Source organism: Balearica regulorum, chromosome 1 (assembly GCF_011004875.1).
Source record: "Balearica regulorum gibbericeps isolate bBalReg1 chromosome 1, bBalReg1.pri, whole genome shotgun sequence".
NCBI classification, from domain to species: domain Eukaryota; kingdom Metazoa; phylum Chordata; class Aves; order Gruiformes; family Gruidae; genus Balearica; species Balearica regulorum.
Genome location: NC_046184.1, coordinates 173,756,172 through 173,782,560, shown reverse-complemented (window position 1 = coordinate 173,782,560; position 26,389 = coordinate 173,756,172). Strand labels below are relative to the sequence as shown.

Here is a 26,389-nt window from a genome sequence, read left to right as displayed (position 1 = left end):
CTGATCCACCTCGGTTTCTTCCTTATTTTCTGCCTGCCTCAGTTTTCATATTTCCTTGCACCGCCATATCCTGTGGCAACTCAGTATATCCCAGAAGGGTCAAAAAATTAAAACGTGACCCAAAACTTCATTCTTGACACATCTTTTCTTTGTCATGGTTATAACAGTGAAGGTGCTCAGCTTGACTCTGAAACCTGTGACTATCATTACTTCTGACACAGCTCAGGATCAGATGCTATTATCTCAGCCCTTGCATTGCTTTACTCCTTGTTTCAGCCTTCCATTCCTTTCATTCTGGCTAGAGTAACTTCATACGTATAGTGGCTTTAAGCTCCAATTATCCTTTTCTTGATGCATCCGAAATAGTAACACTCATGTCCTCAGTCACATCCACATGGAGAACGACACCTCCTTGGCACACGGGCTCAGCACAAAAAACTCTTCCATATCCATCACCCAGGAGCTTCCTTTCACTCCTCTTTATCTCCAGCCTAAAAAGAACTTGCTGTGAGAAATGAGGTTGCAGTGGAGCCACTACTAGTGAAAGAGGATGGAGCTAATAAAGGGGAAAACCTAGCACAATCTTTTCCCATTGTGCAGGAAAAAGGAAAATGGCAGAACAATGTGATTTTTTTGTTGGTTTTTTTTTTTGTTTTAAAGATCCCTGTATTCACACATTTACTCAATTATGCCTTGGTAAACAGTGTTCCCCTCTTAACAGTGTCCTCCTTTGCATGCAGTTTTCATGCCTGTGACCTACACAACTTATTTTGTGTTTTTGCATGCATTGATCTAAACACTCAGGAAACATTTTTCCGTAAATCAGTATAAGCACTGCTATTAAGATTTAATTGTGCTGCATGTTTGTCTGTCACAAAATCACAGGAACTGCCATATGGAAAAGGAAAGATAAAAACTTATCTGATCTAGATAATGAAAAAAGAAGTAATTTTGGCTCAGGTGACAGCAGAGGACAATGCTCTTTCTTTTTCTTATCAGTAACTCAAGGTAGCAGTTCACTGAGGAAGTTTTATTGTGGCTTTTTCTGGCAGTGTTCTGCTATCTAATCCGCACTGATGAGTATTTGCTACAGCTCTGAATTTCTTAATGCACACAGCTCTGCCTCTGCTTTCTGTGCTGATTTAGAAAGAAAAAACAGAAAATGCTGAATAACGAATCACTGGGGAAACAGCTGCCAAATAGGTGTACAAACTGCTAACTGGGTAACAGTAATGCATAATGCTATTTGTAATTCATTCTTCGGTGTCATGCTCTTCAAGCAATTACACAACGCCTTCCTCCCTATCAATAAAATGCATTTCACATATCTAACCACTAATGACTCGAGCTTCACTGTCCTCTGGAGCAACACACTGTAGTGGATTAAGCATGGCACTAGAAGGCAGACGTTCCTGATGGGAGCTCATCCTCTGCTTTGCTGCATGGCCTTGAGCAAGTCACTAACCTGCGGATAATTATAATATTTGAACACACAGGGGACCTGTGCAATTTAATTAGTTAATGTTTGCAAAGCACTCCAAAGATAAAAAGTGCTATATGAATTATAATCATACTGTATTGTTTTGGTGAATTTTTTTCCAAAGCACATTTGTGTAAACATGTTTGGTAATGTAAAATCCCAATAATGGCAAAGTTTGATAACTACCTTGAAATGATTGGCACTTCTTAAACTAAAATTTAAATTCATTAACACATTTAATCTATTTTTGAGAAGACAATTATGTAAGACAATTCAATATAGACACTGAACTGAAGCTGGGAAACAAGTTCCTTGAAAGTTTGCCTGTGATGGATAGAAGTAACAAAAGAGACATACAGAAAGGTATATATGAACCCATATATGTTACAAATACCTCTCTTGCTGCACCACACTGGTCCCTAAAATAGCCTAAGTAAGTGGTGAGTTACTTTTTTTTCTTTTTAGCATCCAGACTTCTGCTACAGTTTCAGGGTTAATCATTAGACCCAATTAAGTTAAATGGTAAAACTCCTCTGGACTTTAACAGAACCAGGATTCCTTGGTTCTTCCAGCTCATTATGCACTTAATTTAAATATTTCTCTTAAAAGGAAAATATTACTCCCAGCAATGGTGTGGTAAAATATGTGTTGAAGAGCAATGTCTAGCACTTCAAAGTGATTCAAGAGAAGAGAACAGACATCCTAATGGCAATGTGTCCTTGCTCTAGATTCATCTACTCAACAGTCATGGTAACTTGCTGTTACAGGGGAGATAGGAAAACACAGTTTTGTGCAGTCCAAGCTAAAAGCACTTTTGTTTTCAAATTAGCTTTCTTCAGGGACCAATTTGACAATATCCCTATCTCCTAATACACTGTCATTTAAGCAATACCGTCCTTTCAAAGGAGGCAGTGATATCAATTTCTTTGTAGAAGCTGCTTTTGATTTACAGTTTCCATCCACTTGGCCCTTGTTCCTAATGGTTGCTGGCTGATGGGAAATCTGTTATCCTGGCAAAAGGTTCTGGGACATATACCGGCATATTTCCACACAAAAAAATCCTAAAAATCTCTGTGCATGCAGAGAATGGCATCCTTTGATTTTACTGCCCAACCTGTCAAGTTATTACACTTTTTTTCCCCAAATGTTGCATATGAAAAAAAAAAAAACCAAAAAAGAAAATGAAAAAAGAAAAAAAGATGAAAAGAACCTTTTTAGAATAGTATAGGTCCATTTGGACTACTGAAACCAAAGTCTCACAGTTAGTACCTAAAGAGCAATTCCCAAAGGTATATAGGGCTTTCAAGCTCTTGCAGTAGAAGTCCTTAGTACAGCTTTAGGCACATTCATTTTTATATACAGAGGATTCTGAGAGTTCAAATTCTACTAGAAGAAAGTTTGTAGAGAGCCATATAAATACACTGTAGAAGAAGTCTGTAGTTCTTTAGTTACCTGAATTGCATGTCGGTAGGAGAAATCAAATCTATAGTAGTTGCATAGGCTCAAAGTTTAGATATACTGGTTCAGTTTCCTCTTGAGTCACAGACTTCCAGCATGGCCTTAGAAAATCACCTAGATGGGGATTCCTCATATATAACTTCAGCAATGTTAAGTTTTATCACTCTCCCTAAGCCATTTGTCCAGGCTCCTTTATAAACCACTGGGGAAGGCAGGCACCTCCAAAAGGTAGATGATCACAACTGATGAGATGATCGGACCTGGAAGTATGCACATCTCTCCACTGAGGAAATCCAAAATACTTGAGTCTAACTTTTAGATAGATTGTGAGAGATGAAGCTTGCTGCAAGGGTATGTCCAAACCAGACAGTCCCATACTGCCCAGAGGTTCCCTAAGCTAGCTGAGACACAGCACACCCCTGCCAGCTCAATGGTACCCTTGGGTCATTAGCCAACTTCTGATCCAGCAATACTTTTCACTACAGAAACCTCTTCTTTTCTGCCACAGGATACATATCTGAGATTGCTGACAAGAAATAAACCAAAACTAGAACAGAAACATCCCTGAAATAATGACGCAGTGGGAGCATTAACCATAATATGAATGACTGACTGCCTTACAGGGCTCTATGTCACCAGCGTCTTTCACTTATGTAGCTGCATACACACTTCTCTCCCTATTAATGTTTAATAAGCCTGTTCAGTTTGTAGAGTGACTCTGGAGGAGGCTGAGGAGAAGCCCCACTGTGTAACAGCCTGGGGGGAGGTGACACCCATGGGCAGTTCTGCTTTCTGAGCATGGGGTCCAGTTTCTCTCCAGAAGCATTCCAGCAACCATGCAATCTTCTGCTCAAAAGCCTTACTGCAATGGAAAAACACATCCCTGACTTGGGAAATCTTCAGGAGAAAAGTAAAAATGGAATGGATGTATTCCCACGATTTTGCTTTAGACGAATTAACATTCTCCAGTAAAAAAAATGCTTTATTGTGAAATTCTGAACCAGAATTCTCCATCTGTAAAATCATCATCCAATTGTGTGCCAGTTTTAAAATGAGCATTTGTTCATGGAGGGCGGATGTACCAGCAGAGAGAGAAGCAAAGTTCACACAAGTACTGCCAAAACACCCTTGCTTATGTTTCTTGGAGACTCAGGACAAAGTATTTTGTCTGTAACTATAAGAAAAACTGAGGTGAAAGCTCCCTATAATGAAGAGCACAATGGCAGTAACGATTAGAGCTGAAAGAGGAAAACAGACAATATCCGTGTAGAAAATGAATAGCTGATGGGAACACAGTTATAAACCTCAAAAGAGATAAATATCAACCACAGAAGTTGATTTACATTAAAGAAGAGGAGGAAGAAAAAAAGAGATCTAAGGAGAAAAATTCAGACTTGAAAAATGCATACCAATTTAAGAATACATTGGTACTGTGGCTATGCTGTCTGTCTGCTGTGGAATTTCTTTTTCGCTAGTGCAATATCCAAAACTATCTTCCACTGTACTGCAATAATAAAACCCAGCAGAATTTAAAAATAAAGATGATCACATTAGCATCAATATATCAATCACATAACATAGCCAAAGAGAATAGGGAGGGAGGGGTAGGTCAAAGCCCCTAATCTTATTTTCATAAAACCACTCACCGGGACCCAGCTCAGCCCAAAGAAGAGTTCACGCTAAAGGTCACCATGGTCACATCCAAATGACAAATCATATTTCTATGAATTAACTGCAGCTGTAACTACAAGTAGTCAGGACTTCCTCTCTGAATTCTCTGTCTCTCCATTACCCCAGAAAAACAAGAAGCTACCTTAAACATCATTTTATATACACAATCCATCTTCTCCTTGACATTATTTGAAAGAAAAAATGGTTTCATCAAAGGGGTTCCCTCTGCCTACAACCCCTAAGGAGAAAAAAGTCAAGAGAGAGAAGGAGGAATTTCTGGATCTTTGGATTTTACCGATACACTGACCAAAAGTTCATGCTAAAAATCACCCTCTGCCTCTCCTTCTTCTGCCCTCAGCCTCTGCAAGTCGGAGATCTTATGATGTTGTGCGTGTTCAGGGAAAGAGAGCTACGTGCTGTAAAATAATGTATTTTACTGCGCAAGTGTGAGGGAAAGGAAGAGATGAACGCCCTGTTCAGGGTTTGCATTACTATGTACCATGGAGATGGCTCCTGAGCCCCGCTGCGTCAGGGCTGCCTAGGGATGGAAGGGCTGCCAGGCTGAGGGAACAGCACGCTGCCTCCGAGGGGGACCCTTAAAAAGTTTTACTGGTCTTCTAGGGCTTGATTAATGCCTTCTTTTCTCTTAGCTTCAGAAAGATTTCTAGAGCATATCTGAGATTTGACCCTGAATATATGATGCTATTCTTGCTGTGTAATAAGCATCAGTGGTGTCAGGCATATAGAGGCAAATCTGCTCTTTGTTAGAGAGCTACATGTCAAAATGAGTTTGTAAAACATGCTACAAAAAGGATAAAATGCTGCTTACAATGCAAAGCCCACTGAAATCTACATATTGCTGCAATATTTATTATCAGCCAGAGCATATTATCTGAGATTAATATATTATTCTTAGTCCATATTATAGTAAGGCATAGCAACTGCCATAAAGCTGCACTGTCACATAAAGAAATTTCACCAAAGTACCCTGCTTGAAATAATGACTTTGTTTATCTATAACTTTACATTATTGATTGGGTTTGCTGAACTGAAGAAAAACTATGAAGTCATTCCAAACAACTACTGAGAAGTCTGGAAGCTCAGCCAATATAAAGCTAGCAGCAAGAAGGCAATTTCCCTGATAAAAAAATAATCATACTTGGTTATTTTATAAATACGCAAGCAAATTACATTCTGTTTAAGTAAATAAGAACTAATGCCAAACATGTGGCTTTTAGTGTCTGATTATCACAATTTTTAATGGTAAGAATTTTTTTCTTCTAAGACTATAGTGCACCTGAAACAAAGCAGCAACACAGGCAGATGCCTTCCACTTTTAGAGGACATGAAAAGCAAAGCTTTCATATAGACATTCCAAACTGTCCTGGGACCCAGCCACATAAGGGTAATTTCCAAGACAATAAGCTTAAAAATGGCTGTATTAAACCAACAGTTCCTCCCCAAACACTGACTAGTCGATTTCCTCCAGCTCGTTGTTAAAACCTTGGCATTGCTAACCCCACCTGGCAGATTTAGATTCAAGGGAAGATGCTGGAGCACTCAGTATTGTCCTGTCACTCCCAACTTCTGGCACACTGACTCCCCGGTCAGGCGCCATGGATTGCCTTACCCTCACCTCACACCAGAGATCTGCAGTGCTGACACGTGTGTCCCAGGCAGCTGCCTGCGCTGCCTGCAGCGAATGGAGAGGAATGGGTGCTCGTGGGCTTGACTCACTCTCTCTCCCCCTAAATTAGACAGCTAGAAGAGGTCAAAAGAATTACCGCCTGGACATGCCAACTGCTGTCCGGTTCATATGCAGGGAGGCGAGATAACTAGCTCAGATGCAGATACCTACATTGCAGATGTCTAACTAGGCAAGCAATCCCCCACAGCCCCACATTTTGTGCGAGAGGCTGCACAGGACTGACCCAGAGCAAATACCCACCACAGGGCATTTGAAATCCATTTGCTCCTGGAGAATACGTGGCAATAGAGAAATATCTATATTTATAATCCTTATGCAGGATAATTTAAAACATGTCTGAAAAGCAACCAGGAAAAGGTCAACTGTTGTCTTGCACCTGGCCACCAGGATCTACAAACTAGGCTTGGTATGTTTTTTAACAAAGACAAGATTGCACAACAGCGACCTGGTACTGAAAGCAAGGATGCTGCCATCCCTTTGGAGATGCCATGCTGTACTTCCCAGACTATATGCAAGAATTTATTTTTTGTTAACTGTATAACCATTCACAAGAAAGAGTTTACAAGCTCACTTAAGAAAGAACACACTCTGTGGGACAATCTTCTAGACCCTGAGGTCCAGCCTGCCCCACAGGCACTTAGCGTAGACCTACGCTTTACCGCCTTCTGAAGCAGTCTTTCTATGCATGCCCCTACGCTGCCTGGTTATTCAGCAGAACAGTAGGTTCCTTCCCACATCCTCAGAGGAAATTCCTGTCTGCTAAGTTTAGATGCTGAAATTGAGCACAAAGGATCTCCCTTTGGAAGGCTTCAAAGGCACTTTCCTCTCTGCAACAAGGGTATGTAGAATGAGGGCTTTTATTTTCAGTGGACTGCTTTGCTAAACATCTGATATTAAGGTACATGTTAGATGCCTAAATTCAGAATAGAGCCTACCTGTAAGGCACTATATTATAGACCGAGAAAGAAACGGAGTGAGTGAAGTCAGTATAATGTGCTAACGTCTCTTTTCAGCTCAGCAGCTGTATGTGTGGTGTCTGTGACTGAGAATGAAGTAAAGACGACGACAAATTGCAGATCACAGTCAAATTAGATTTTCCTAATGGGGCTTTTGAAATAAACTAACAGATTACTATTTAAATAAAACCTGTAACAACGACGAGTTGGTGTTATATTATTAAATTTCTTAATTTAATTCTTAAGCTCCAGAGCCAGCCAAGTAATATTCAACACATTTACCTTCACAAACTGTGGAATGCATTGTGGAAAAGCTAAAAAACCTTTTCATGCTTTGGCCAGTTCTCTAAGTGTTCAACCAATATCAATCACAGAGAGCAGTATCTGCCTGTCAGTCATATATTAGAAGTATTTGCTAGACCCCAATGCTTCCTCTTTTCATTAATTAGACAGAACTATTTAGTGCAAAATGATGACGGGTTGTTTTATTTTTCTGGCTTGCTATGTGTGCTATAAACTGAGAAAAAAATACTTAGCACTTCAGGGCCTCATGTTGTAACTAGCAAATTCAAATATGTGTGAGGCCTGTCTATCAAGCAACAGTGTCACTGGTGAAGAAACCTTCCCTTCATTTATCACCATCAGAAGGGGAGCATGCTAAATACAGTGTGAGCGCCAACGCCTTGCCTTGCCCCTCTCTGCTTAAGGGGAATATAGGTTTGAAAATCACAGTTACTGTGCTTGACTCGAAGATGAATTAGCAGATGTCTGGTGAAAATGCAAAAAAAAGTAGTTCCTCCTCAAACACGACTTAGAAATATCAGTGCTTTTGGCTATTGATGGCCAGGAAAACAAAGCAAAACATAAGTACTTTTATTATCATGTGAAGACATTTTAAATGCATCTATAATAAAATATATAATAACAACGTCTAATGGCCTTTATTATATCCTTTCCTATTTAATAATGTCCAGAATGCCCGTATTTTGAACCTCTCCAATAAAGTAATGTGTTTTGTGGGTCTAGCACAGGCTTCAGTGCCTGGAGGCTCTAGTTCTATTTCCAGCTCTGCTTCAGACCTACAGGGTGACCTTTACACATAACCTCATTTTCCTCACCTATAAAATGGGGATATTAATACTTATTTACCTCACAGTTGGTTCCCTTCCAGCTGCTACAGTGACTGAGCAAGCTCATGCATCTACAGAATTGCTAATATTCATGATAAACTGTTTCTTTTTTTTTTTTCAAACAAGCAATACAGACATTAAATTAGGAACTTATTTGTCCGTCCAGCGAGTAAAAGTACACAGTAAAATAACAGCAATGGAAAAACTGTTCAAAGCCCCTCACTAATTTCCTTTCAATGACACTGTCCTTCAGGAGGAATGTAGGTAGTTCCTATTTGACAGCAACTAGAATGAACTCCTTGATGCTGCTTTCAGTCAAGAAAAAAATTCATGCTTTTTGAGTGAAAGTCTAACCCGGTCTCCCTTTGGCGAGGATGTAAAAACACTGCAAGCTTTTCAAGTAAATAAAGGGGAAGAAACAATTTCAGTTTGAAACTTCACCTAATAATGAGGGCAGGGACAAAGAAAGGAAAAGAGCATCAGAGTGAGATGAGAGATACAGCCACCTCTTCCTAAAGAGAACAAAGCTACAAGGAAGAGATGCTGGCAGGTATGCCGGCCTGCAGGTGAGGGGGCACCCTGCGGTGCCACCGAGGGCCGGTGCCTCCATTGGCCCGGGAGCGCCTCGGCAACACTCATCTCGCTCTGGGAACGTGATACTTACTCTTGTACTGCTCTGGCTATGGAGAGCGCTGTAGATCCAGTTTCATTAACGCTATCTAAGGTCACATTTGGCAGGTCGTCATCATCACTGTCACTTTTAATTTGTCTGGGAGATAGGCCTCGGGGGTCCATTTGTGCTGGAAAGAGACATATAATGGATTAATATGAGCGTGCTGAAATTAATCTCGTCCCAGAACAACATCAGGGCACACAACACATCCACTGAGCTTCCCAAATCAGGTGACGGATTGGCAAAGTCATGTAGCGGTGCTACAGCGAGGCACAAGCATTTCCAGTGGCATGCAGGTGTGCGAACACACACAGGCTACACCAATGCAGTTGGCGGACCTGAAACAAAACTGCACATATAATATCTGTCAACAACTCAGTTTACCCTCAAGTTACTTACTCTGCCCATCTTCAGAAAGTGAAGAGAAAGGGCTACATCTGCTTTGTACAACACAGCACACTTGAGAGTAAATTGTACAGCAAAATTTCAGGAGCAATCTTTGATTCTGAGTGTTCATCATCTGATACAAGGCTGGGACCTCACTCCAGTTAACTAAAATTTAGGCATCTGAAAAAAACCTGGTTGTCCTGATTTCTGACTCAATTCAACACCAGTGTCAACCTCTGAAGGAGCCTTCCCTTCACATTACACATTGCAAAGCCGCTGCAGGTAACTTCACATTGGCAACTAATCTTCAGGTGGACGGATGTTGCGTAGGCTTAGTCAGATTTGTTTGAAAAGTCACATAGTCTCAGGTCTTATGAACATGTGAAGATCAAGAATTGCAGGATTGTTTTTTCATGTACAGCTTACAGTACTCATGCTGTATGGCAGTGGTGCAGGTGCCCCGGCGCTGGCAGCAGCGGGGGCTGCAGGGGCCTCTGTGAGGAGAGGCCGGGGCTGCCCCATGCCAGACACATCCTGTTCCAGCCGGCTCCAACCCACCCACCGCAGGGCACGGCTCAGCCCCACAGACAAGCAGTGGTATCCCAAGGAAACTGTGTTTAAGTTAAGGGTAAAAAATTGCCACACAGGCAGAGCGAGGAAGAAAGTGTGGGAAACAGCCCTGTAGACACCAAGGTGAAAGGAAGGAGGGGAGGAGGTGCTCCATGGTGGAGCAGATTCCCCTGTGCAGCCCCCAGACGAGACCACAGAGGAGCAGGCTCTCCTGACGGGAACTGCCACCCATGGGGGACCCACACTGGAGCAGGGGAACAGTGTGAGCAGGAAGGAGCGGCAGAGAGGAGCTGCTACAGACTGACCCCAACCCCCATTCCCCATCCCCCTGCAGTGCTCTGGGAGGGGGAGGCAGAGGAGCTGGGAATGAGGGAGTGAAGCTGAACGCTGGAAAAGGGGCTTGGGGGGGTGGTGGTTCTCACCATCCTAATCTACTTTAAATTAGCAATACATTAAATTAATTTTTCCCTACATTGAGTTCGTTTTGCCTGTGATGGTAAATGGTAAGTGATCTCTCTGTCTTTATCTCAACCTGTGAGCTCTTCCACGTTATTTTCTCCTCCTGTTCTGGTGAGGGGGAGTGCAAGAGCGGCTGGGTGGGCATCTGGCAGCTAGCCAAGATCAACCCACAAGTTACGCATTGTGCCAAAAGGAGAGGAAGTAGGAGAGGAGAGGAAAGAGGAGAGGAGAACAGAGGAAAGAGAAGACGAGAGAAGAAAGAGGAGAGGAAAGAGGAGAGCAGTAGGCTACCTGCCTTCCCTCTTATCCTGGCTCTTGCCCTCCAAAGGGAAGAAAGCATAACCCACATATGGGCAGGGGGAGGAAACCAAGAGATGCGCATGGGGGGCACAAGTGTGCCCTGGCTGGGACGGAGTTAATTTTCCCCACAGCCGCCCTCACAGTGCTGTGCTGTGCATTGGTAGCCAGCAAGGTGTTGATAACACACCAGTGTTTTGGCTGCTGCTGAGCAGTGCTGGCAAAGCACCAAGGCTGTCTCTACAACCTTTCTTCCCCCCTCAGCAGTGGGCTGGAGGTGCGCAAGATCTTGGGAGGGGACACAGCCAGGACAGCTGACCCAAACTGACCAAAGGGATATTCCATACCATATGGTGTCTGCTCAGCAACAAAAGCTAGGAGAAAGGAGAAGGAAGAGGGAGCATTTGTTGTTATGACGTTTGCCTTCCGGAACAACCGCTACTGAAGCCCTGCTTCCTGGGAAGTGGCCAGACATTGCCTGCTGATGGGAAGTAGAGAATAAATCTTTTGTTTCCCTTTGCTTCCTCACACAGCCTTTGCTTTTAGTAAACTGCCTTTATCTTGACCCACAATTTTTTTTCCATCTTATTTTCTCCCTGCACCCACCCCCGTTGCTAAGGAAGGGAGTGATAGAGTGGCTTTGGTGGGCACCTGGTGTCCAGCCATGGTCAACGCACCACACCTGGGATAGTTCCAAGAGGAACTGGGGATTGCTTGTGTCAGGGGACAGACCCAGAGACAAACTTCAGAGGTGATGTAGAGAAAGAGACCTTCTACCTCACTCATGAAATACCACATAGGATTAGTAAGTGCTGAGATGCACCGAAAGCAGCTGAAGTAGAGAGAAAAAATGGGAGAGATGCCTGACTCGGCAAGGGAGGAGCAGGAAGGGGAAAGACAAGCAAAGAGATTTGTTTAAAAATGTGTTTATTTTGTTTGATCAGGTGAAATAGGGGAATCCAAGATTATTTATGTAAAAAGAAAACTGCTGCAGTTTGTTAGCTTGTACTCTCCTGTATTGCAGTGTCAGAGATAGGACAGTTTCTGGGTCTTGTGACATGCTTTTCAAGGAAGGTAACTGTCATTCCTACTCAAGCCCGGCTAACCACACCTGGACAACAGGTATCGCAGGCTCCCTTTAGAGATCATGACCAGTTCAGTAGGCTTACAGCTAGAGCGCAGCTCCTAAAGTAATAGTTAAATCACCTTTTTGCCATGTTTCTTATGTTACTGTGTTCACTGACTTTAGAAAAGGGACTGAGTTACGCTGAAAAATGGGACGGCTGTAGTTACTCCAGGAGCTGTGCAGCCGTAACAGTAGCACTGATGGATAGCTGGGCTCTTGAAAAGAAAGCATTCCCCAAATGAGTGATGACTTGAAGGAAATAAATAATAATCTAAAACTTAAAGTCGCTTTTAAGAAGGAACATTAGGGAACAAGGCAGAAGTAGCACTTATTTCCAAATAGTTTTCTGGGGCTAAATCAGCTGACTAGATGGTTCCATTGCTCTTAAATCAAATAGATTTAGATTACTCCTAATGCTCGGGTACGCATTGAATACCATCATGTCTAAGTCACAATTTTAAGAAGCACAGTCAGAATGGAGCTCATTCTACCTAAAACAATTAAATGTTTTGAACAGTTTCTAAGCTGCTGTACGTTTGTCTCATGCAGGTCATTGTTCATTGTCAACAGTTGTTGCTTTGATAAGCAAAAGGTGTCTTCTCTACCATAGGTGAAGAAATAACAAGAAGTCCAAATGCAGCCAGAATTATTGAGACATTTAAACTGTGCTAGTAGAAAGCTAGTAGAAGTTGTGCATCTGTAAATGCTTTCAGAAGGGGTTGTTGCATCACCTTACTGAACATATTTTAATAGTATTTTCTTTATGAAATTCTGTAACATAAAAAAGTGCATCTTGTTACAAGTGAAGTGAATCTCGTTACTCGAAGTTGTATGTTTGTATCATCTGCCCAATATTTAAATGCTGGTGATGCTTTTGTGAAAGCTAATGTTTATAAATAAAATTGTATCAAAAAGCTATGTGATACTTTGTATTAACTGTGGCTTAATTTGACTTACAGTATAACAAAAGTTTTAAGTAGCTAGCTCAGAAAGTTTCTTAATATTTAAACCTAAGCCTAACTTGAAATCACGAAAGTTGTTACATAATTTAGTCTGCAATACAGTTATTATACACCAATTTTGATCATTTAAGCACGAATACACCTATGTAAAAAGAGACAGTATAAATGTGTCTGAAAAACCTTAGGTACTTTTGCTCCTTATAAAACACATTGTTTCATTATTATTGCAGATTGCCCACTCCTAAGATATTATGGAGACTCCTATTATATTTGGTGTTGGGTTTAGATAACCAGAGGAATGTGCTAGGATGAAAACTCTCATTTACCTTATTTTTGTTTCTGCTTGGCGAGGTAAATCCTACTCTGTATACTCCTGACAGAGCCACAAAGTTGCCAATGGGGTTGTGCTTTTGCACCCAGGGATAATTTGCCCCACCGGACGCCAGCACTGGAGCACGTCACGAGGTGCTGCGACACGTGAGCGTGGTGAGAACAAAAGGTGAGGAACGGAAACGTATTGGTGGGCAAATTCATAGGCAGGCAATTCAAGGATATTTTCTGTTATATTTTTGCAGTGAACCTAACTAAAGATAATTAAATTAGAGAATAATCTAGGGATTATTTCCTTATTTTTTACAGTCAGCCCACATATACATGCTTTTTTATCTCCCTCTCCATTCATGATCTCTTTTCAGCTTGCAGACTTGGGTGGCTGAGGTGCTGGGGAGCCGAGGTGACTAACCAGGAGGCTGAACTTCACCCGCTGCCAGCTGGTGTAAACTGCCCTGTTTTCTCATCAGCATGGCTGCAGCTGCTGCAGGGAAAAAACAGCCTTTAAAGCTATTCTCCTCCCCCAAATGAGCCATGTGAATAACTAACTGGCCGAAAGCCTGACAGAAATCTCCTCCTCACCACTCACTACAGTGTGCAAACTACAGTACAGGATTTTTATACATTCAGAGTTCATGACTCCTACTTATGTCAACAGCTTTGACTTTCTCTTGGACATCTAAGAACAACTGTCTGACTGCTGGCACCAAGGTTTATAAATACCAGTGGCAGTTCATAAACACTGAATTAAGAGTAATCATTGGCCTAACAAACATCAAACTGGAAAGAATTAAGAGATGCAGGCAAGAGATAATTTAGCAAATGAGATGAAAAAGGTGGAGGACAAGTGAGTAATGGAGTGCAATTGGCAAGCAAGGTGGAGGAGAGCCCACAAAACATGCCAGTGCATTTTAACCTCCCTTCGTGCTGTACCTTGCTCTGGCGACCGAGCTTTTCCTTGAACTTAAGCCCACAGGTTCAGAAGGGACCCAGCTGGGTCACTGAATCAAATCCTCCCTATCACAAGTGGACACATTTAATTAATAAAGTTCAGGCCTTAAAAATGAGCTGGTTTTCTTGCCCTTGCTACTCCTCTTGAAAGGCAAGATTTGTCTGACAGAGCATCCGGTGGTTTTGTGAAGTGTGAATGAGGCTAAGGGGAGGCAAGCAAAAAGAATTGAGTCAGAGACTGCTTTCGTGGGACAAAGGTGTCATTGAAAGAGTGCACAGGAGCTACAGAAGCAAGCTGTTAGCACTCCACGCTGAAAAGACTGGCGAGCCAGGGGAGTTATTTAAGAACGTCTGTGAGTACTGAAGGCTGCAAGCGGCCACATCGTTTTCCATCCTTGTTAGCCTCAAGGAACAATGATCCTTTTTGCTAAAGAAAGTACAGATCATCGCTCTTGATGCGCGTACATATATGCAATCACTTCTCAATGCCCCCTTTGCCAAACTGTACCAAAAAGGAGTTTCCCTTTGGGCGGTATGAGCGAATTCACTCTGCACTTCTTTTAAGGTAAGATGTGCAAACGGGTCTCAGGCAAGGCACATACTAGTGTGTAAATTCTCCAGAACTTGGACTACCATCATTAGTATTGTATCTGCTGTCAGCTGCCAGTAGGAAAAAATCTGATCTGGATCAGATATAAGCTTGCTTCTATTTCTATCAAACTAAACAGTTTCTTGGCTTTAAAATTTATGCTGGCTGTAGGGGCCAGACAATACTTGATCCTGTTTCTCAGGACAAAATTTCCCCTTCTACAATGCTGGAACAGATTTAAACTTGCACAGCAGCTTTCTAATGAGCACTGATTGAATTTGTGCTTTCTGACACACAGCTGTGTCATTTTTGACATGGTACAGGATTAGCCATGTCATGGAAGCAAAATCTCTGGGAAGGATCCAGCCTGCCGGCTGCTAAGAGCAGACAAACTCCTCGGGACAGGACACAGCCTCCATCTTCCCAGGGGAATAACCTGAGTAGAGGGGCATGCCATCTGGGTATTTCTCTCCTCCTCCGCTCTCTAAATTTGTGCTCCTATCTGCACTGGGGCATCTCTTGGGAAGTGGGGACACTATCACTAACATACTGATATCACCACTTAGCACAACCTGTTTGTTTTTTTTAATCCAGTCGAGTTGCCTGTGCATGAAAGGGATGAAAACTCATCTCACAAAGACCCACTAGAAGTAATTTCACATCTACACACTATCTTTGATTTAAAGGCAAATCTGAACCCCTTGGGTTAAAAATGAATGAAATATTTAAGAGCAGGAGAAAACTAAGTAACCACCAGGAGTTTTGCCTCTCTTTATAGCTAAGCCATGTAACATTAACTAATGCCAAAATGACTCATTATGAGATGATGCTTGCTGGTGTGAAAAAAGAGAGAGAAAATTTCAGCATCTTGAAATATTGAAGCCTCTGGCTCATTTTATCTTAAAACCTCAGTTTTCTGCATTATGTTAACTTCTCTGCTAATAGCTTTATAAACATACATACATGCAGGCCTGCTGATACAACAGAATATAATAAATACTGAATTAGGCTTAGCTGTTCTCTTAAAATAATTAAAAATCTATTTCTGCTTTTTGAAAGGATTTCCAAATTCAGAGACAGTTTGCTTTTGTTTCGCATATTAAACTCCCCATTCTGCTTTCTCTGAAGGACGCCTAATATTCAACCCGCTAATCAAAATGATTGCTAATGACGGGATTTTCAAGTGGCCCTGGCACCTGCCCACGGGACTTGCCAGCCACAAGCAGGGTTACACAGGTCTGCAGTGGGTAGAGTAATGCCAAGTCCTGCACCAGGTGAGACATCAGCCTGGGATGGTGGAGAAGTCCCTCTGACCTCGCTGGTTCTGACCCACACCCGGGTGATGTGTTCGCTCTCACAAACATAGCCACAGGTTTTTATTGCAATTCTGTGTAATTGTTTAAATTACACAGAAACGTGAAGTACCTCAAATAAGCCAGAAAGAGTCATGTTTGCTGTTGCCAAACATCTGTCTTAGAAACTCCTCTCCAGTTGCTTCCAGTGCATGCTGGCATGCAGCAGGTAAAAGAAGATCTTCTCTAGCTGTAAGCAATAGTTGCTTTGCACTTACCTCCATTAGGAAAGGAAAACAAAGTACTACCCCACACCCCAAAATTACCATTTACAAGAATCTCATTAGTCCTGCTGTTACACACGTGTGTGTCCCTGTGTCTGCACAGTATGAAGGACTGAAGTAACAAAGCAACATTTGCTGCTAAACTCCTAGAAGAATGGTATTGGAAAATACGGTTAAGAAAATTATATGGCACTCGTGCTTTAGCACAATACGCTATTAATCTGCCAGCGTCAGAAACACTGTGAAAGGAATAGTTTGAACCTAATAATAACGATTTGCCACTTACAGTGACCCCATAACCCAGCAGCACCTAACAGTATGCTTCCATCAGCCCTCATCCTCTCTCAGAGCCCTAGACCTGAGGAGCTGGGTGACACTAGGAGGGGAGGGAAGAGCCTCTCACCTCCTGTCTTCATGCACCTGTGTTGCAAATAGCACCACTCCAACCCTCCCATACAACCAGCAGAGGGAGATGGGTGCCTCCAGGGGTGCTGAGCCCACCCACCCCCGTGGACTGCACGGGGAATTCAGGGGTGTGAGCACCACTCCCTCCTCTTGCTGGGTGCTGGGGCACCAGTGCTGGCAGAGGAAAGTGGCTCGGTGCCTCCTGGAGCCACTGCAGACCCACTCCTTGCTGGGAAGAAGAGGAGAGTAGCCTTTGCCATGCAATTCTGTCATGCCTTGGTTTTCTGGGAAAGGAGCAAAAGGGTCTGGGGGATCTCAGTGAGTGCCTGAAGATGGGAGAATGGCAACAGCACTGCGCGGCCTCGCTTGCTCCCACTCTCTCCCTGCCTGCCACCGTTTGCTTAATGCCACAGAGGTGCCTCAGTCCCCAGCAGCGATGCTGAAGAAAATGATCTTTGGCCTCAGGGTCCTAGTGGGCAAATTTGGAAGACAAGTAATTCACAGCGTGACAGAGTAATCATCATTAAAACCAATAATCTGCCAACAGTTATGCACACTGTAGACTCTAAACCATAACTTTAGTGTCTACATTTGGCATATGGCATAGTTCAGTACCCGAAATATTGGAAGAAGCAAACTGCTGGCCAACAGTGACTTCTTTGCTCTTTCTTAAACTGACAACGTTTCAAATACCTCTGACAAAATAAATGCATCTTGGTGGATCAAATGCCAAGTAGAAGGACCAGCTCATCTCCATCCTTCTCGGTTACTCTTGGAAAATAGGTTTTACAACTGTGCAAGTCCAATAGGCTGCCCAGAGAGGTTGTGGAGGCCCCCTCCCTGGAAGTTTTCAAGGCCAGGTTGGATGGGGCTTTGGGCAACGTGGTCTAGTGGAGGATGTCCCTGCCCATGGCAGGGGGGTTGGAACTAGAAGATCTTTTTGAGGTCCCTTCCAACCCAAACCATTCTATGATTCTATGAAAGATGATACTCATGATTTTATCCTCCTAAGCTGGTCCATACTGTATGAAGCACATATATGGCATTTTTCTTCCTATTTAAAGTTCATTATAAGCACTTTATGTGTCTGAAAGCGCTCTGAGCTCACCTATCAGATTTTCAATCAAAACAGCTTGGTGTCTGGTAGGGGCAGCAGAATTGGTCGATTTATTTCATAAAACTTTATGTACAAAGCAGCAGTATCCATGAACATAATGGTCAGAACATAGAGTCTACAGGGGTAATTTTTATTACAATTTATAGCAAGATTACCCATACTCCACAGTTTTCAGATTTTATTGAGATTTTATGGGACTATATGGCTAGAGCAGTTAACTGCACCCAGCATAGCTATGGTTCACAGAGAATGGGAATTGGCACTGAATGCACAGTGTAACTAACCTACCAGAGAATATTAATTGCTATGATCCAATCAAAGGCAATATTTAAAATAATTTCACCAGTCAAATAATTTGCCATAAACCTGCAGAAGAATAGCTGTGTGGAGAAATACAGAGGTGAGAGTGACTGCATGGATGTAATATATGCACATATTTAAACATCTTTGTCATTGGGTTGTACGCATAAACATGCAACGCTATTTTTTTTAAGCAAAGGCCTTTTCTCTTTCTAAGCTATTTGAATGCCATGAGACCTCATCTACACAAAAACCAAACCATTGAGACTACTGAGATTTATATCTCACTGAGCACCCAATATACAAATACTCTATCACCAAAAGTAAACAGGGGAAACAATAAGGACAGAATATATTTAACATTCAATAAAATATTGCAAAGCCACTACAAAACAGTAGCAGATCACAACTTACACACTGCAACAGTCTAGAGATATTTTAGATACCAGAAGGTTTCCAGAAGGTTGGTCCAAGGCACAATAAAACCCAAGGCAGGGATAAAATAAATGAGAAGTTTTATGTGTGTGTTTCCGCGGGATCCAAATTTCTGGGATAAAAGCAACTACATCAAAGCTCAGCCCTGGTGAGAGTACAGAGCTGAAGGACCAGAGGCATTCTTGGTGTGGAAGACAAGTAATTAACAGCTTCCAAAAGGTGCAGGGACTCAGGATATGTTGAAACAGACTTCCTCATCCTCCTTATGCTGGGCTTCACAAATGAAGTTGGAATACACATCGGCCTCATTCCCTTCCTCAAACCTGCTCCTAGGTAAAAACATACATGATATTAAATCCACTGCTGATAAATCTTAGAAGAGCATGGACTTCTATAGTGGAAAAACCTAAGCATGTCAATAGTGAGTCATCAGAAATACAACTTTTTTGGAGATTTAAGTAGAAGACTGTTTATGGGACTCCCCACAGTTAACCCAAACTACTTTGTCTGCAAGCAACCTCCTTCTCCATTTCAAACACCACAGCATATCTTGTAACCTGTGTTTTAACTCCCTATTCTGGCAAGAATTACTATTTACTCTAGTTCTTAAATATATGCATCATCTCCAGAAACACAGGTCCCACCCTGAACACAAGCCTCTCCTCTGCCTGTTTCTCTTCCTGGCTAACCATTGCCAACCTGCTTCTCCTTTCCAAGAACCACAAATATTTCTTCCAGATGAACCAAACAAACAGGGGAGAGAGATTCAACATTTGGGGGGGGGGAGGTGGACAGGTTGGAATATATACAGCCACAAAAGATTTTGGTGTGTAACAGCAGAAAAAAAAAAACAGCTAAGAAGAAACTCTCTGCCTCAATGCAACTTAAATCCAAAATAACTATCTACTGAAATGTAGAAAGGATAACTTCTTCACATGAAATAAAAAAGGCAACACTACTGGTTTTAATTAAGAGTCTCTTCCATAGCATAATTTATACAAACAAACCATATAATCTGACCTTTAAACATACGGAACAATTCACTAAATTTCTAACTTTGTACTACAAATTGTGTTTACTTTTGTGGAATAAACTTTACAGTAGGCAGAAATAACAGGCTGTACTTTAAAGCAAACCAACAAGGGCAGTGGATAATGTGATCTAGTGATTTTAAGCCACAGAAAAATCTATAGCAAAAGGTACTGCATTTACTACTTATTATTGTATCCACAGAGAGGAATATGGCATGCGTAAACTGTGAAAAGACATAATCTGTGCATTTCTGCTGGGGCTATACACAGACATAGTAACACAAAAATAGTCCACGCCAATGTTGTGACTGATGTTTACGTACACGGGAAGTGGATGAAGTTCAGTTGGCAAATTTAAATTTATGATGTTCTGACTGCCAGATTTTGCAAGTGATTGTGTCTTCTGAAAACTTTAAAACCCATAAGAGTGAAGACTCAAAAACTGGAACCCCAAGCCCCAGAAATATCGCAGTTGCACCATCACCAGGAGGGAGCTTCTAAAAGGCCCTTCAATGAATGGAGTAACTCTTCTAAACTACAGAAAGCAATTTTTAAGGATATTAACTTTGTCAAAACCTGCTGCTAGAGGGACATGATTTGCCAGTAGTATTTATGGATATCTTCTGAAAGGAAAGCAGTGGAAAGACTCAGGCTAACGGGACCAGAGTTTGTCGGGGAATGTGTTGTTGCCATGGTGGGCCCTTTCACTTCTGTCTGTCCAAGCCTCTCCTTGACCCCTTTACCCTGCCCAGATCTCTTTTCTACCCTGCTTTTGCATCTTCCTCCTTCCTCTGCCTCCGACCCTTTCCCACTTTTCCTCCTGAACATGTTCACACATCTGTAGCCATCTCACCACCTCTCCTTTTCTCCCCCGCTCCCTTCCATCCTCCCCCTCTCCCCACTGCCCAGCCCCTTCCAACCTCCTCCTTGCCTTTTCCCAGCCACAATTTTTTTTGCTTTACCCTTTAAGGGGACTCATAATTTTTTTCAGATCTCCAAACTTGGCTTGGTGTCCTCAAGTGCTTATAAAGACCAAAAAAAAAAATAAAATACAATGCTCCAAACCAAACTTGAGATTCATGGCACAAAACCACAGAGGTTCTAGGGTTTTTCACCAAAAAAAGCTGTAATAAGGTTTTCAACCTTTCAACATGGAAAATACTACATTTTTTTCTCTACGCTCAGTCTCAAGAAAAGTGGAATAGTTTTTTCTTGAAACTTTCCTCAAAAAGAAAGAAAAAAAGAAATAGCCTGAGGCAGACATGCAGCATGGAAAATGTTAGCCTAAATGGTTAACATATAAACAGACTGTGAGCAACTGAAGACAAGGTTTTAAGGGAAACCATCAGGCAACCTTATCTATAGGTGCTACTACCTGCTGTGCCTCTAATTACACCTTTTAGCAATCCTCACCATTGCTGAACAGGAAGAAAAAAAGGTGAGGAAAGAGTTTTTCATGGGGTTTTAATGCTCTGGAATGCTTTAATGTGTAATAATGTCTAGTGGTCACCACCTACTCCATGCAGAAAAAAATCTCCAAGTGCCTTTTAACGCTTTGGATGACAGGAGATCAGCAGCAACCACTGAAGGAAGTGAACATCTCTTTGCCATGTTGTAGGGTTGGCAGAAGGTGCGGCCCGGACCCATGGTGCCCACAAGGACTTGTGCCTGGCTCCCGTCCCCTCCATCCCCTCCGACAGCCCTGACACATTACTATGCTTTCAGCATATGAAATAATGCAAGGATTAGGTTGTAGGGGGCAACTTGCACAGCTGGGCTGGCGGTGTGGGGGCAGCACACCGAGACCCCCACTTTGGGGGTCTCCCTGGGGTCCCTCCTCCCCAGCAAGTGCCTCAGGGCAATGGCAGGAGGGGAAGGTCCAGGGTCAGCAGGGTAGTCTGCATGTAACTCTGTGTGTGCGCGCACATTTGAGTGTTGTGGGATTACAGCACAGTGTTAAAAATTTGTAGGAATTACTGTAGTAAGGTTTTGTAAATGGCTAGTGTTGTATTACCCGTACTGAACATACCGACCACTGATTACTTTCTAATTATAATATAATAAATTCCTAAAAATGCTTCAATCACGATTTTGATTTATACTGAGAGGTTTTTATCCTGCAAGAAGCATCCATCTGACAGAAGGGTGCTTTTGTAGCATGATACCCCCAGCTCCCGTTGCCCCCCTTGGGGTGTAGCACGTGGCACAGGACCCGACGGGATGCTGCCGGCAGCTCATATATACAAGGGCTAATTCTCTGCAAACCCATCTGGTTTTCAATACTGTAGAAAGGATTTGATTTAACAGGAAACCTTGCAAGTAAAAAATAGGAGAGAGGGAGGACAGAGAGCAGAAACAAGCAGCACGTTGGGAGGCAGAAAAGGAGGTCTGAGACTCTCCTGAAGGAAGGGGCAATGGAGAACGCCAGGATGAATGACGCCAGGGAGAAGGATGCACAGCGGCAGAGGAGGAGATGACAGTAGAGGTTAGAAATATTAACTGATAAGGAGGGGGAGATGAAGCTGAGCTGCTGAAACTGGCACTCAAAGAACAGTCAGCGAGACGGGAAGGACTAGAAAAAAATAGAAAAAGAGAAAAAGAGAGGGAAACAGAAGAGGAGGTAGTGATTTCCTGTGCTGTAGGGAAGACAGAATTCAAACAGAAAGTGAAGAAAAAAGTATTTGCTTGAACTACCTAGAAAAGCAGCCACCAGGAGGACTGTTTTGTTCCAGAGAGAGGAAGGTGGACTGGGAAGCATCGGGGGAAGCAGAAAGCTACCCGAGCAAAATGCCTTGAGGCAGCATTAGAGGGATGGTGGTGGCCTGAGAAGGTTTTGCAATAAAATTAAAAATGAAATGGTTCTAGTCAAATCTGGAAGGAAGAGGAAAATTCTGCATGAGGAAAATAAAACTGGGAACGATGAAAAAACCTTTCTTTACGTCCTTTCTTGCATTTTTCCCCCAACCAACTGTATCTAGAAAAACAGGAGAGGTCTGAACTTAAGTCTGATGTAATTTTCATTAATTTTGGCACTGAAAGTATCTCTGTTCAGGAAAGTGCCTAAGTCTCATTAGAGTGACAAGGACTCAGATACAGGCTAATGTAAAATAGAACTTTAATTCCTTCCCTGGATCATCAACACGGTCTCTGATTTAGCACCAAGACAGCAACGACACGGAGATGATGCGACAAATGTTGCCGATGCTATCTGTGGGTCGACTTTGTTTCAGCGTGCGTAGTTTTTTGTTTCTGAAAATGATCAGTGTTCACATAAGAGTTGAAAGTTGTGACTCTAGACGATTCTGAATGTGCATTTCTCCTTCAGCTGGTAGAGGATTAGCAACCAATTCAGTCTGACAGCAATGCCCTGTTAGCATCTGTGTACATTTAGTTCTTGGTTTTAGCACAAGAGCTTCCACTGAAGGGGAGTTAGTCTGCACACATATGAAATTTATTTAATCGGTTAATTTGTGCAATATCATTGCATTTTATTATTCATACTATTTTACATTAAAGAAAGAAAAACATGCTCCAGCAAAAGCTGACAAAAGCTGACTACCTAGCACGGATTGTTACCCATTATTCTTCTATTGTATTTATTCAAATCAACCTGAACATTTATATCAAAAGAATTAGTGATAGCAAAACGGGTACAAGTGATGACAAAAATAAATAAATTAAAGAACGCTTAATCCCTTCTTTTTCTTTAGCTGTACATTAATCGGTGCTGCAGGACTGGTAAATGATCTCGACCAGTAATAGCACAAAGGCGATATTGTCAGGGCAGCTCAGGAGGCCTGGAGCTCGTGGGCTGAAATCCCCATGGCACATTAAATTCTGGAATTTTGTTGACAAAACGGGGGTAGCGAAGTTCCAGTTTTACAAGATCAGGGGGTGTTTCCTATAGAGGAGACTACTACCAGAGCCAACTAGCACCTTTGAAAAGAAAACACATGGCAAAAATTCTGGATGAGCTCAAGGTCAGGTGCGGCTCAATGCTCCAAAATCAAAATACAGACTAAAACTTTCCTTTTTCTTTTTTTTGCAGACAACATGGTGAAAAATTCTGCTTTCATTCATCACTTCTTGACATAATGGCACAAAGTCTTAAAATTACGACACTGTATGAAGTGCAATAAAACTTCTTAAACCGTCATTTTGAGGCTTAAAACAAAACCCAGATCACCTGTGAGCTTGTTTCCTATGTTCAAGCCTGTTGAGAGGACACAGTCCACACTCGGGTACTGAGGGAACGGGAGGAGAACCAAAGATTTATGGACAACAGGATGCTACTAAATATCAGAATGATCCCGTACAATAATACACAATCACCAGTATATCAAAAACAGATATGAGAATTGAAGAAAAAAGGTCTTTTAGTTGTAGAGACCTGTTCATTATGCAATTAGGTACACGAGAGATGTTATAAGATGTATCATTAAATGCCCTGTACTCTTATAAGCCTTAAAGTAAGGTTATCTGTCAGTACCCTCCCTTTCTGCCTCAAGCAATACCTCATTTCAGGGGAGAATTAGCCATATTTTACTCACACCCGATGAACCTTGAAATGAGTCTCTTTCATTCCTTTCCTCATGTTCCCCTCTCTGTCAGATATGCAGATATGCTTTTCAAAGTATCGGGGCACATTTGTTTTCTCCTTTCTTCTCCACCCACCATGTCACCATCTCTAACAAGTTTTTACGCCCTCAGTAACTGTTATGTTCTCATTCTTCTTCCTCTCCAGCTCCCCTTTCTGTGTTCTTTGGACACCGCTCCAAGAGTGTATCTGTCCTTCTGGCATGTGTTTTCTTCCTCCCTTCACACCTCTCCATGTGCCTCCCAGGTCCTGTGTCTGCAAAACTCATTCCCAACATATACACTCCGTGCGGCTTCCTTCCCTTCTGCTGTTTAATCTGGAAGAAGAAACCTAATTCAAAGTATTGCACTGCCACTCCTTGAACTGAATAAAACCTACCTCTCTGCATCTCCTATGGCTTTTTGGTCCAAAAGCCTTCCCTTCACACATTCCTACAGCCCAGCGACTGCTTCCTCTTTGCGTGGAAACAATCTCTCTGACATTCCTTCCCCTGCCAAATCTGTATCACCTGGTGAGTTTTTCACGTTCATCTATGATGTTTTATATATTGTCACTATTCTGTTCTACTTCTTCAGCTGCTGGGGAGGGTTTATTCTTCTCAGGACAAAACTAGCCATGAGTTGTCCAAGCATCTAACACCACTCTTCTATATGAAAATATTTATTTTAAAGAGCATCTGGGATGAGACTTTTAAAGGTTCCTCCCGATAGTGTAAGTTATATGTCTTTTCAGCAAATGACACAGTAAGTTTGGAAAGTAACGGTTTTATAACGTTGTTACATTTTCCTTATACAAGAGTGGTTTTAGAGATGCCACAGATGCACAAAACTGGTTCCACCTTACCTTTGACGTGGCTCCTCCCATCCTCCAACAGTGGTACTACTATAGTGTTGTTCATATTCCCAGGTGATCTCACAGCTGTATAGACAACAGGTACCGACTGTACCACCACGGGGATACGGTGCACGTGACTCATTTTGTTAGACTGCAAGTTCATGGGGCTTGAAGGTGGTACTGGATGGATAATGTGCAAAAACTGCTGGCCTCCAACACCAGATGCAGAGGCCACAAGAGGACCTGGAGTTAATACTGACGGTACAGATGCTGCTGAGGATACCGATGTTATTACTGTGGGTGATGAAGCTGGCCGACTAGAAGAAGAAGAAGTAGAAGTGGAAGAAGGGGAGGAGGCTGATGCTGTCATGGAAACCGGTGAAGATGAAGCTGCTGTAGGGGATGACCTGGCTTTGTTTATTGACAAGTCCACTGGTTCAGTCTGTGTTTGGAAATGGTCTGTAGATAATGAATCCTCCGTGGGGTCTGCCTTCATGTTGTTTAGTAACAAGGGTACAGCTTCCATATCTGGGTAGTTGTGGACGGTTGGAGACTGTTGAGGAAGGACAGAAGGACATAGTTACATATGTGGCTAAAGATGACTTGCACAACCAATTGCTAATGCACATCACGCAACTTGGTCATGAAAGCCACAGGTTTTGATTCCTTCTCCTGTGTCAGCTCATAATTTTAAAGGACAAATCATGTTAGAAAGCACAGGCATGTTCAGTTAGAACAGAATATTAAAAAAAGTACTCCCATTTCTTAGAAGGTGGCAGGATTAACTGTACAAAATCACCCTGTTTCTTTGCACTAAGCAAAGTCATCAGTGACAAAAATTTTAGTATCTCCAGGTAACTACTGTTTATATTGACAGGACATTTCTTCCCAACATCTAACTTCAAGCTACAGCATTACTCTCTTGTGTCACCTCCAATGGACGTGAAGAAAAACTGGTCACCACCACTTTTCAAACAACTTTCTGCATGCTTGAAGACTGTAATTTCCCCTTCTGTCCACCTTCTTCTAGGCTAGGCAGACCTTGCTTCTTCTTTCTATCATAAGTCAGCTTTAAAAGAACAAGCCTTAGCACTCTTGTTTGCTCTCTGCAGAGATCCTGGCAGTTTTGCCCACACCACTTTTCAAAAGGCAGTGCCTTACACTAAACACAGTCCTTCAGTTCAGTGTTTGACTTTTTGCGTTCTGCGTGGTTACTGATAATGAACTTACAGGTCAGTACAGAGCCCCACGTTTCTATGGTTGCCCTGTTACAGGCAGCAATGGCTACAGCGATTCGTTGCGCTGAATTAGCACACTAGATAGCCCTCCCCATTGTCATAATTTTAT

At 42.3% G+C, this 26,389-nt stretch overlaps 1 protein-coding gene across 13 annotated transcripts in view; it reads right to left on the bottom strand.

Annotated features, from left to right (window-relative positions):
* The window catches only part of KLF12 (KLF transcription factor 12), a 254,559-nt gene that overhangs the window by 69,009 nt on the left and 159,161 nt on the right, over positions 1-26,389 (bottom strand). For all 13 annotated transcript variants that reach the window (XM_075741711.1, XM_075741713.1, XM_075741707.1 and 10 more), the window contains 2 exons: positions 25,052-25,595; positions 9,068-9,203 (listed from right to left, as the gene is read on the bottom strand). In XM_075741711.1, coding sequence (XP_075597826.1) covers positions 9,068-9,203; positions 25,052-25,595 — 680 coding nt within the window. The remainder of the gene's footprint in view (positions 1-9,067; positions 9,204-25,051; positions 25,596-26,389) is intronic.